This window comes from Geotrypetes seraphini, chromosome 3, assembly GCF_902459505.1.
Source record: "Geotrypetes seraphini chromosome 3, aGeoSer1.1, whole genome shotgun sequence".
Lineage (NCBI taxonomy): Eukaryota > Metazoa > Chordata > Amphibia > Gymnophiona > Dermophiidae > Geotrypetes > Geotrypetes seraphini.
The window spans coordinates 357,519,597-357,532,144 of record NC_047086.1 but is presented as its reverse complement, the minus strand read 5'-3'; the positions used below and the strand labels follow the sequence as shown (position 1 = coordinate 357,532,144).

The following is a 12,548-nucleotide window of genomic DNA, read 5'->3' as shown; positions in this document are numbered from 1 at the left end:
TGTCGGAGAGAGCGCTGACGCCGATGTGGGCAACAAGTGTGTGCCTGTTCGCACCAGAGTGGAAGAGGCGTGCCCACGTGGCAGGAGAGATGCCGCTCACCCTCGCTATGCCACTGTGTGCTGATTGTTCTTTGACTTGGTGGGGCTGTCAGGATCTATTCTGTTCCGACTGCAGCTGCTCTTTGCTTTGGTTGAGCCGGCCGTGGGTTTGTCTTTGGGTGCCAACAAATTTGATGAAACGGGAAGAGTGAGGAGCTGACAGAATCCTGTAAGCCAGTTTCTAAGCTTCAGGTTAATTCCCCTCCATTGGTGTGAGGGTGTATTCCCTCCCATGTCTACCCCAGCCTAACACTGCTCCGGAGAGATGAGAGAAAGGGGGACAGCCCTACAGCTCCTCATCTCTAAGGTTCGTTGTCCTTAAGGTTCATACATAAATTTCCTTGAGCAGGTAACATTTCTTCTTTTAGTTTTGCTCTAAAGAGCAAAATTTGTTGATTTTTTTTTTTTTTTTTTTTGTGTATGTGTTTCAGAAATGCAAGCGGAAGAATTGAGTCAATAGACGCCAGGCTGAACTTGGAGAACAAAGACTATAAGAAAACAACTAAGATCACATGGCTAACAGAAACCCCCAGTGCTCAACCCATCCCTGTTGTGTGTGTGACCTTTGACCATCTCATCACCAAACCAGTACTGGGCAAAGAGGAGGATTTCAAGCAGTATGTCAACAAAAACAGCAAGGTAATTGATGGAGAGCATAACCCGCAGTCGCTGCAGGGAAAAAGCTTAGCACATGCTTTGATTGCTGACCTTTATGCTAGTTCACTAAGTGCTTTGGGTTACCATGCTTCATTTTAGACATCTTACAATTGTTTCTATAGGTAACATTTTGCAAGCTTTCTAAAGTGGCGGCATGCCAAGCAGGGATGAGACTGCAAGATAGAGTAAGCATGATAGATGCTATAGCTGATGCAGGGGTGCTGATTGCAGCAGAAAACATAGGCTGCCAACTGCCTGAAGGCAAGAGCCTTTGCCTAGCACTACAGCAGTTCCATTGTTGTGGGGGAAAGGCAGTGCAAGTGATATCTGACCAACAAAGGTGGGACTTGGAGTGCTGCAGTGGTGCTGAAAGTTAGCTGGATCTGCAGCTGGGTGTAGTTCCGTGTTTTTAATTTCATCAATACATTGTAGGGAGAGAGAGAATGCCAAGTTGGCTTTCTCAGCCTGAATTCCCTGGATCAAGGGGAGTGAAAACTGAGCCCTTAACATAAGAACATAATAAAGGGGATGAGACTTAACTTTTCTGTGTGTGGTTACAATCAAAGCAGTTTATATGTTTGACAGGTACTTATTTTGTACCTGGGGCAATGAAGTGTTAAGTGACTGAGCATAACTATTTATTGAGTAAAAAAATTATTTTTCATTGTTTGATCTCCCAATGTTTGTTTGGGTAAAAAAATATTTATCATTTGTTTTAAGGTATTTTCATGTATTTCATTGAGACCCAGACTCTATAAACGGCGTCCAGATTGTAGGTGGCCAACTGCTGCCTAACCAGCCAATCAGGACGCATGTTTTCTTAAAAAAAAACCCCAAAAACCCCAACAACCTCCTGAGGCAGGCCACCTGCATTGGCAGCGCCTCCAGGAGCCTAAGGCGGCACACAAGCCCACCTAAGCTCGCCTAAGGCTAGATGTGGGCGTGGCTTGGGCCGGAAGTTGTCTTAGGCAGACCTAGGCAACTGTACACGTCTCCCTAGGCCAGTGGTAGACGCGTACAATGTAATCCAGCAATGTAGGCGAGGGATCTTCCCCCCCCCCGGTACATCGCCGGCAGGAGGGATGCCTGTAGGTGGTGCCAGCAAGGATGAGGGACGGAGAGAAGGAGAGACGCTGGCGTTGACTGATTGCCTACAGCAACATTTCTCAACTACTTCAAACTAAGAACCCCCAAAGTCTAACAAATCTCAACTGATTACCCCAATCACAGACATACCAAGCTCCGCCCTAGGCCCACCCAAGCTCTGCCCCAGATCCTACCCCCTTTATTTTGTAATACAATTTTTTCCATTCATTTTTCATATACACACAATATATACAGCAGATATAAATTCTCAAAACAGACACATTTCAATCACTATATTGAAAATAAAATTTTCCCTACCTTATTTTTCTGTGCTTTTAACTATGTTTCTAGGGCCTTCTTATCCATTGACTGTTTTTCTCTCCTTCTTCACTTTCTGCTTTGCTTCCATCTTTGACATTAACTTAACATTCAGTTTTTCCATTTTTCTGCTTTCTTCTCAAAATCTACTTTTCCATGTCTTACCTTCCCTTCCTATCTCTCTCTCCTTCCCTGCCCGTTTCCATGGTCTGACAACTCTCTCCTTCCCTCCCCATTTCCATGGTCTGACAGCTCTCTACTTTCCTCCCAATGGTCCAACTTCTCTCTCCTTCCTTTCCCCCCTTCCCAGTCTGGCATCTCTCTCTCTTCTACTATTATTATTTCTATAGCGCTACCAGACTCCCCTCCTTCCCTTTCATTCCCTGGTCTGGTATCACTCTCTTCTTTTAGTCATCTCTCCTATCCCCCCTAGTGTAACATTTCTCTCTCCCTTCCTCCTTTCTACGCCCTGAAGTCCATCTCCCTTCCCTTCCTCCTTTCTGGCCCCCCTCCCAGTCCAACATTTCTTTCTCTCTTTTTCCCTCATGCTGCTTCTCCTCCAGGCTTCCTTCCCTCCCCCAACCAACTTCTCTCCATGAGTCCAACTTTTCACTCACTGCCCTCTCCCCCTTCCCCCGAGTGTGACATTTCTCCTTCCTGTCCTCCCCATCCATCTTGCCCTCTCCATGAGTCCAACACTTTCTGCCTCCTACACGCTTTCTCTCGCTCTCCTTGTCTCTTCCCTTGAGTGGCATCCCTCCTTCCTACCCCCCAACCCAGCATGCTTTCTCCTCATGCACAATTTCTCCCTCTCCTCCACCCCAGGTCCATTTCTCCCTCTCTCATCACTCTCACTCCTGCTACAATTTTCTTTCCTTCTCTCCCCCAACCCCTCTCACAACTAATATGATCTCTCTCCATGCACCATCTCACCCTCCCCTCTAGTGTGCAGCACCTTTCCTTTCCCTCCTCTTCTCCCTTCACTTTCCCTCCCCACCTGTCAGCAGCACCTCTCCCTCTCCCCAAATCCAATATTACCTCTCTTCCCTTCTCCCCTGTCCAACAGTACCTCTCCTCTCTCTAGCGGCAGCTCACTGTGCTTTTAACTTCCCCACACATCTGCTGCTAGGTTTAGTTTAGATATGGTTCCATCAGGCAGCCTTGGGCCTTTGCTAGGCCGGCCCGACTCTGATGAAAGAGGAAGTTGCATCATCGAAGCGGACCAGTCTAGCAAAGGCTGCCTGATGGAACCGTGTCTAAACTAATGCTAGCGGTAGCTGTGTGGCGAAGTTAAACGCACACTAAACTGTGGCTGCTGGTCCGGGGGTGGGGAGAGAAAACGAAGAGAGGCAAGTCATCTGTCCGGCGCCTCTCTTCATCCTTGGTGTGCTGCGGCACACTTTGAATTTCAGGAGGCACACTAATGTGCTGCGGCACACAGTTTGCGATACACTGTCTTAGAGAGAGGAAGAGATAATGGTTACTGTGGATGGACAGACTAGATGGGCCATTTAGCCTTTATCTGCCATCATGTTTCTAACTTACCTACACACACATCCTTTCTCTTTTAACATCCTGAATTTGTTTACTGCTCAGAAGGCTCTTTGATTTATAGGCAATCAAGTCTTCATGGGTATACTTTTTTTTTTGTTCTCATTCCCTCCTAAGTGTTAATATTTCATGTTTTAGCATGGTGGTTTTTTTTAATCTGTGTGTTAAACAATGTGTAGTAAATACTGGGCTTATATTATCCCATTTCTGTATATAAAAATCTCACCCCCATCTTTTTTTTTGAATCGCTTTAGCAAGAAGAACTGATGTTGGGTGACCCATGCCTTAAGGACCTGAAGAAAGGGGACATCATTCAGCTCCAGAGAAGAGGGTTCTATATTTGTGATCAGCCTTTTGAGCCTGTTAGGTAAAGAGCTAGTAATTAGGCTTGTTTTAAAGCCATTTAAAGTCTGAATATTCTTTCATAATGGTTCTTGTCCTGTTTGCCAATATTTTTAATATTATTGCTTCTGATATGATATTGCTATGGTTCTCTCCCCTCTTTGGATTTATTCTGCTTTAGAAGCAAAGTAGAATGATAAACTCTGGATTAGCTCCATGATTAGTTCTAGACCTGGGTTGGATTCCTCTGATAAGCGGGTCTTGGAAATAGTTGGAAAGGTGAGCTCAGGCTGTAGAACAGGGGTGTCAGAGTCCCTCCTCGAGGGCCGCAATCCAGTCGGGTTTTCCCAATGAATATGCATGAGATTTATTTGCAAGCACTGCTTTCATTGTATGCTAATAGATCTCATGCAAATTCATTGGGGAAATCCTGAAAACCCGACTGGATTGCGGCCCTCGAGGAGAGACTTTGACACCCCTGCTGTAGAAAGAAGAGAGAAAGTAGCATCTGTAACAAGTGCAGATACTACTTTCTAGTACAAGAGTTATGATGAAAAGGTCTGGACTCTTTAGTTGGTCGTAGGAGAAAAAAAGGCATTCACTAATCATTAGAGTGTAGAGAAGACTGCAGTTAGAACCTAAGGAAAAGCAGCAATACTAGAAAAATTATAGCAAAACCCAGCAAGGTGCACTTAACAGTGACTTACTATCTCCCTTAGAAGTAATTTCAGGAGAGATAAACTTTATAGCCATACAAGCCAAGTCACTGCTAACTGTCCTCCCTGCTATCATTCATGTGTTATCTCCTGTCCTGAAAATGACTAGCTTCTCTTTCTAGTCCATACAGTTGTAAAGATGCACCCTGTGTCTTAATTTATATCCCTGATGGACATACAAAGGAAATGCCAACATCTGGCTCCAAGGAGAAGACCAAGGCTGAAACAGCCAAGAAAGAGGTAAAATAGAGCAAGCTTCTGTCCACTTAGAATGTAAGAACTGCCAAACCTAGGATAAACCAGGAGCCCATCCAGCTCAGCCTGTGTTTACAAGCTCAGAGGATATATAGAAATAAAACACGTTTCCAGTCCCATCAGTCATGGTTTAAAGGTGAATTGAACCAAGGTGATACATCTGACTTCATGGATATGGAATATTATCTCTGCAGGTTAGGAATTGGCTAGTTACAGGTAGATGTCCAAACTCTAGATTTTTTCAGATACTTCAGCTATCCTTCTGGCTTGCAAAAATGTGTCCAATGCTGAGAAATTCCACACAGTTGTAACACTAGAACATCTGACATGGCTTCTCTATACATTTGGGCCCTAAGTATGTACTGAGATTGCTTGTACCTTAATACAATCCTGTGTGTAGGCCATGGAGTTACAAAACATGCTTGCCATGCACTGTTATAATTTTATAAGTTTCTTTCCCTGGAAGGGTCCCTTTTCACTAAAGATCTTATGTGACTGGTGAGCAGGGGATATTGGGGAAGCAGCATTTTCATCCCATTGGAGGAAGAACGTCTGCCATCTCATACTGTCAATAGTTACTAACCAGACGCTGATTCTAGAGGGAGTACATTCTGTCAAAGGCTGCCTTGGTTAGGGTGTAATCTGGAGGGAATGAAAAAGGAAAAATCATCGGGTATTGATGAACAATGGTTCATGGCACTATAATTTGATGGAGGCTAGTTCTTTCTGAGCTCTAATCTCGAAGACCAAGAGGAAACCATTGGTCCAGTAAAAAGAATCACTCATTTAAGCCCCCTTCCCCCTCCAAAAAAAAAGACAATAGTTCATTTGGAATAGGGTCTGAATGGGACATGGAGCATATAAGAAGCTAATATAAAGCTGTCAGTTACGGTGAGTATGAGTCCGTTGGAACATTTGTTAACATTGCTCTCAGTGATTCAAGAAACTGGCAGGATGCTGTTTATGGAGTTTCACAAACATTGGCCAAATAGTAAGATTATACTTACATTCATACTTGATGAAGGGTATGTGATGTTTTTGTTATCCCAGGACAAGCAGGCATGATATTCTCACATGTGGGTGACGTCATCTACGGAGCCCCGGCGCGGACAGCTTTTCAAGCAAACTTGATAGAAGTTTCAAGTTTGCACACTGCACCACGCATGTGCATGCCTTCTCGCCCACTAGAGGGCGCATCCCACCTCGTGGTCCTCAGTTCAAATTTTTCCGCGGAGCAAGAAAGCCCTGTGGATCTGAGCTCCAGTGTTTTTGCCTTCTAGCTGCCGCGTTTAGTTTGTTTTTCCCTTCGAATTAGTTCGCGGTGCTGTTTTTCCTTTCGTTTCTTTTCCAAAAAAAAAAAAAAGTCTTTCGTTTTTCGTCGGGCTCCGGGGGCTCCCGGAAGCCGTGGCCGCGGGACGTCGGTACGTTCCCGGCCTTCTTCTTTTTCTTCGTGGATGTCCCGTCCTGTTACGGGATTCAAAAAGTGCAGCCGGTGTGAGAGGTTGCTTTCCATCACTGACCCTCACCGGTGGTGCATTGTCTGTCTTGGGCCCGAACATCCGACAGACTCGTGTGATCGCTGTGCTACCTTCCAAAACAGGGCCCTCCGTCGCCGTAAGGCAAGAATGGCCAAATTGTTCGCCGTCGACGCGCCGCCTAAGGCCTCGACGTCGGCCTTGGCTTCGGCCCCGGCCTTGACCTCGGCCTCGGCGTCCTCGGGGGCCTCGGCCTCGCCTCGGCCCTCTTCCTCGAAGGCGTCGTCAGTGAAGCAAGCTTCGGGTAAGTCCTCTGTTCCATCCCCTTCAGCAAAGAAGCCATCCTCGAGTCAGGCCAAGGCGGGTGGGTCGACCCCGGCCCCGCATCGGACCTCGACTCCGCACACCCCGAGGGAATACTCGAGACCGAGGTCGCCCTCCAGGGAGTGTGCCCCGGACTCGGAACTCCCCACCTTCGTGGGGATTCCGGCCTTCCAGGATCTCCTCCGAGCTCTGATCTCCTCGGAGCTGTCGGGAGCCCTGGAAGTGTTGCAGCGTGCTGCGGTTCCGGCGGCCTCGACCTCGGCCTGGACGCCTTCGGTCTCGGAGGCCCCGGCCTCGGCTCCCTCGGGAGCCCCGGCCTCGGCGACCTCGGTCTCGGGTACTGTGGCCCCGTTCACCTCGGTCTCGGCCCCGCCCCGGACCTCGACCTCGGGGGAACCCCCTGAGCGGAGTGTAAGGCCCAAAGAAAAGTTGCGCAGAGTGCGCCGTCTTTCCTCCTCTTCCTCCGGGTCTTCCAGACACGCCTCGCCCTCGACGCGACCTCGGACGGGGCGTCGATCGAGGAAGTCTAAGCGGCCCCGAGGCTCGCCTCGGCGCGACCGTTCCTCGTCGTTCGGGGGCGAGGCGCTGCAGGTGTCGGAGTTGCGCCTCGACAACCCGAGGCTCCTCCGCTCACCCCGTGAGAAGTCTTCCCGGGCCGCCTCGCCGAGGAAACGGGAGAGTGTCCCACGAACCCCGGGGTCCTCACCCAAGGGTTCTGCGAGGAGGATAACTTCCCCTTCCCCCTCGAGGGCCCTCGAGAGGGGATCTTGGGATTCGGGATCGGTTAGGGATCCTCATTATTCCCATGAGGCCTCCCCCCTCTCCTCGGTGGGGCGGTCGAGAACCCCCTCTCCCCAGGCTAGGCCGTCCTCATTTTCATCCTTCGTTCAGGACATGGCCCAAGCCCTGGGGATTGACCTGATGGTAGGCTCTCGGTATTCCAAAGAATTTTTGGAGGAACAGGACCTCCCCACTCTTCCTAGGGAGGTGCCTAGACTCCCTCTCAACAGTGTCCTTCTGCAAACCTGGCTGAAGAACTTGTCAAACCCTCTTACAGTCACGTCTGTGCCTTCAAAAATGGAATCAAAGTATAGGACGATTCCCCCTAAAGGGTTCGATAAGGCGCAGCTCTCACACCAGTCTCTTCTGGTGGAGTCTGCTCTTAAAAAATCACAGCCCTCACGGGTTTCTGCGGCGGTTCCACCAGGCAGGGAAGGGCGGACCCTGGACAAGTTTGGCCGTCGCCTCTATTCAAATTCCCTGATGGCCACCAGGGTTCTAAATTACGCCTTCACCTTTTCCTCCTATTTGCGTGGTATGGTGAAGGACCTTCCTCAATATCGAAACTCGTTACCGGACTCCCAAAGAGCAGGATTCGATAAGTTTATGTCCAACCTGTCTCAATTGCGGCTGTACCTATTTCATGCAGTGTACGACGCTTTTGAGCTGGTTTCGAGGGTGTCGGCCCTCGCGGTGGCCATGCGCCGCTTGGCCTGGCTTCGCACCCTCGACATGGACCCAAACCTGCAGGAACGCCTGGCAGACTTGCCTTGTGTGGGGTCCGAGTTATTCGACGAGTCATTGGATGCGGCGACCAAACGCTTGTCGGAACAGGAGCGCTCTCTAGCATCCCTGGTCCGCCCCAAACCTAGGCCCCCGCCGCAGAAACCCTTTCGGCCTCCGCTGCGCCGATACCCTCAGAAGTCGACCCCGGCTTTCTCGAGACCGCCTCCGAGACGTCCGTCTCAGCGAGGCAGAGGGGGACAAACCCAAGCCCCGGCGCAGGGCCCTTCTAAGCCAGCGCCTTCCTTTTGACGGGCTGAGCGGACGGGGCGGGTTCCCCTCCGCACTTTCACAGGAACCCCTTCCTATCGGGGGCCGTCTTCGGTCCTTCCGGGAGGCATGGACCGGGATTACCTCAGACGCTTGGGTGCGCCGGATCGTCTCCGAGGGCTACTCGCTCAACTTTGTGTCCTCGCCGCCGGACAGTCCCCCAAGTTTAGTCCCCTGCAACCGTTCGCAGCTACCGGCCCTTATAACCGAAGCCAAAGCCCTCTTGAAGCTTCGGGCGGTCGAGCCGGTCCCCAAGGACCAGTGGGGTACGGGGTTTTACTCCCGCTACTTTTTGGTCCCAAAAAAGACCGGGGACCTGCGCCCCATACTGGACCTCAGGAAGCTCAACAAATTCCTGGCCCGGGAGAAGTTTCGAATGCTATCTCTCCCGGTTCTGTATCCCCTCTTGGAGGAAGGGGACTGGATGTGCTCCCTCGACCTGAAGGAAGCATACACCCATGTTCCGGTGCACCCCGCCTGTCGAAGATTCTTACGATTCCAGGTGGGGGACCTCCACCTCCAGTACAGAGTACTGCCCTTCGGCCTAGCCGCGTCCCCACGAGTATTCACGAAGTGCATGGTGGTGGTTGCAGCAGCCCTCAGGTCACGTGGACTCCACGTGTTCCCTTACCTGGACGATTGGCTCATCAAAGCCCCGACCAGGGAGGGGGTTATCTCAGCGACCCGACAGTCTATTACCTTCCTGCAAACTCTCGGGTTCGAGATAAACTTTCCAAAGTCTCAGTTGAGGCCGTCGCAGTCTCTTCAATTCATAGGTGCGGTGCTGGACACGGTGCGCCTACGCTCCTACCTGCCGACCCAGCGGTTGGAAGCCTTGGTACGGATGAGCCACCAGGTCTCTCAACTGTCGAAGGTGTCGGCCAAGCGCATGATGATGCTGCTGGGCCATATGGCCTCGACGGTACATGTCACGCCGTTTGCGAGGCTACATCTGAGGATCCCTCAGTGGACCCTCGCATCCCAGTGGCGTCAGGAGTGCGACCCGGTGTCTCGCCTCATTTCGGTGACTCCGCTTTTGCGGAAATCGCTACGTTGGTGGACAGACTCTTCAAATCTGTCCATGGGGCTACTGTTCCGCACTCCGCCTTTTCACAAGGTCCTGACCACGGACTCCTCCGAGTACGCGTGGGGAGCCCATCTCGACGGTCTTCGCACGCAGGGCCTGTGGTCGGCAGAAGACCGTCAGTGTCATATCAACGTGCTAGAGCTGCGGGCCATCTTCCTAGCACTTCGAGCCTTCGTTCACATATTGCAGGACCAGGTGGTCCTCGTCCGCACGGACAATCAGGTGGCAATGTATTATGTGAACAAGCAGGGAGGAACGGGGTCATGGCCCCTCTGCTCCGAAGCTCTTCGCCTCTGGGAGTGGGCGGCCTCCCGGAACATCTTCCTCCGGGCGGTCTACATCCAAGGAGAACGGAATTGCCTGGCGGACAAACTCAGTCGACTTCTGCAACCGCACGAGTGGACTCTACACTCAGCAGTTCTACGCGAGGTTTTCGCTCGCTGGGGAACGCCACAGGTGGATCTGTTTGCCTCTCCGGAGACACACAAACTACCACTATATTGTTCTCGGATGTACTCGCAGGACCGTCTGGAAGCGGATGCCTTCCTACTCGACTGGGAAGGGAGGTTCCTGTATGCATTCCCTCCGTTCCCTCTGATCATGCGAACGTTGGTACACCTAAAATCGTCCACGGCCACGATGATTCTCATAGCACCCCGGTGGCCGCGTCAGCACTGGTTCTCCCTGCTGCTCCAGCTCAGTGCCAGGGAGCCTCTTCCCCTGCCTGTCTCTCCTTCTCTGCTGTCTCAGAGTCAAGGATCCATGTTACATCCCAATCTGCAGTCATTGCACCTGACAGCCTGGTTTCTTGTTCCCTGACTCCTCCGGACCTGTCTCAATCGGTGAAGGAGGTGTTGGAAGCCTCCCGCAAGATCTCGACGAGGCTTTGCTATGCGCAGAAATGGACCAGGTTTTCCACCTGGTGTTCGTCTTTTCACCTGGATCCGGTATCAGTTCCGGTATCCTCGGTCTTAGAATACTTATTTCATTTGTCGCGCTCCGGCTTGAAAACCACTTCGGTGCGGGTTCATCTCAGTGCGATTTCTGCTTTCCACCAACCTCTGGAGGGACGCCCTCTGTCACTCCACCCCTTGGTGACACGCTTCATGAAAGGGTTAATCAGGGTTTGCCCCCCTCTTAAGCCTCCGTCTGTCGTGTGGAACTTGAATGTAGTTCTGGCTCAACTGATGAAACCCCCTTTTGAGCCACTCAACAAGTCCCTCTTGAAATTTCTGACTTGGAAGGCGGTGTTTCTGATTGCCCTCACCTCCGCCAGGCGGATTGGGGAGTTGCAAGCCTTGGTTGCGGACCCTCCTTTCACTGTCTTTCATCACGACAAGGTGGTTCTCCGCACCCATCCTAAGTTTTTACCTAAAGTTGTTTCTGACTTCCACCTCAATCAGTCCATTGTCCTTCCTGTGTTCTTCCCGAAGCCCCACTCCCATCCGGGCGAGACGGCGCTTCACACGCTTGACTGTAAGAGGGCGTTGGCATATTATCTTCAACGCACCAGGTCTCATCGGAAGGTCCCTCAATTGTTTTTGTCCTTCGATCCCAATCGATTAGGGCATCCAGTTTCCAAGCGCACTCTGTCTAACTGGTTGGCCGCTTGCATTTCCTTTTGCTACGCTCAGGCTGGCCTTCCTCCCCCGGGTCGAGTCACGGGGCACAAGGTCCGAGCAATGGCAGCTTCGATAGCCTTTCTCCGATCCACTCCAATGGAGGAAATATGTAAGGCTGCCACTTGGTCTTCGGTTCATACATTCACCTCTCATTACTGTCTGGACACCTTGTCCAGAAACGACGGCCGGTTTGGCCAGTCGGTGTTACGTAACCTGTTTTCATAATTTGCCATCCTCCCACCTACCCTTTTTTGGTTGGCTTGGAGGTCACCCACATGTGAGAATATCATGCCTGCTTGTCCTGGGATAAAGCACAGTTACTTACCGTAACAGGTGTTATCCAGGGACAGCAGGCATATATTCTCACAACCCGCCCGCCTCCCCGGGGATGGCTTCCTTGCTAGTTATGGAACTGAGGACCACGAGGTGGGATGCGCCCTCTAGTGGGCGAGAAGGCATGCACATGCGTGGTGCAGTGTGCAAACTTGAAACTTCTATCAAGTTTGCTTGAAAAGCTGTCCGCGCCGGGGCTCCGTAGATGACGTCACCCACATGTGAGAATATATGCCTGCTGTCCCTGGATAACACCTGTTACGGTAAGTAACTGTGCTTTATGCACCCTGCTGTGATGGTTGAATGAAGTATAAGGTGATGGTTCCCAGGTAGCAGTTAGGTAGCAACTAGGAATACATCTAGCCAGCAGAGTCATGCCAAATTGGCTAATGAAACTGTTATTTAGATAGCATAGGCACTGAAATGTCATTTTTTTTGGGTCTATAGGAGGCTTCAGCAGTTTCCAACGATGCCTCTTCACTGTTTCCTGCTGCTTTAGAAAGAGACTCCTGTGACCTGTACAGTAGGGTGGCGGCCCAGGGAGAACTCGTCCGAGAATTGAAAGCCAAGAAAGCAGCAAAGGCTGATATTGATGCAGCTGTAAAACAGCTTTTGTTGTTGAAGGCAGAATACAAAGAGACAACAGGTCAGGAGTACAAGCCCGGAAATCCAATGGCCCCAGTACCGAAAGCTTCCAATGAACCAGAGCCCCACAGCTCTAGGGACAGCATTGCTCTCTATGATAAAGTAGCTGAGCAAGGGGAAGTGGTCCGAAAGCTGAAGACTGAAAAAGCACCAAAGGTAAATGCACACAGTGGGAAAATTCTTTATAGTTATGTTTATGTACAAA

General features: G+C 50.7%; 1 protein-coding gene across 2 annotated transcripts in view; it reads left to right on the top strand.

The window, feature by feature from the left end:
• EPRS1 (glutamyl-prolyl-tRNA synthetase 1) overlaps nt 1-12,548 on the top strand; it is a 206,048-nt gene that overhangs the window by 117,841 nt on the left and 75,659 nt on the right. For both annotated transcript variants that reach the window (XM_033937456.1, XM_033937457.1), the window contains exons 15-18: nt 531-738; nt 3,966-4,078; nt 4,892-5,009; nt 12,146-12,499. In XM_033937456.1, the coding sequence (XP_033793347.1) occupies nt 531-738; nt 3,966-4,078; nt 4,892-5,009; nt 12,146-12,499 (793 nt within the window). The remainder of the gene's footprint in view (nt 1-530; nt 739-3,965; nt 4,079-4,891; nt 5,010-12,145; nt 12,500-12,548) is intronic.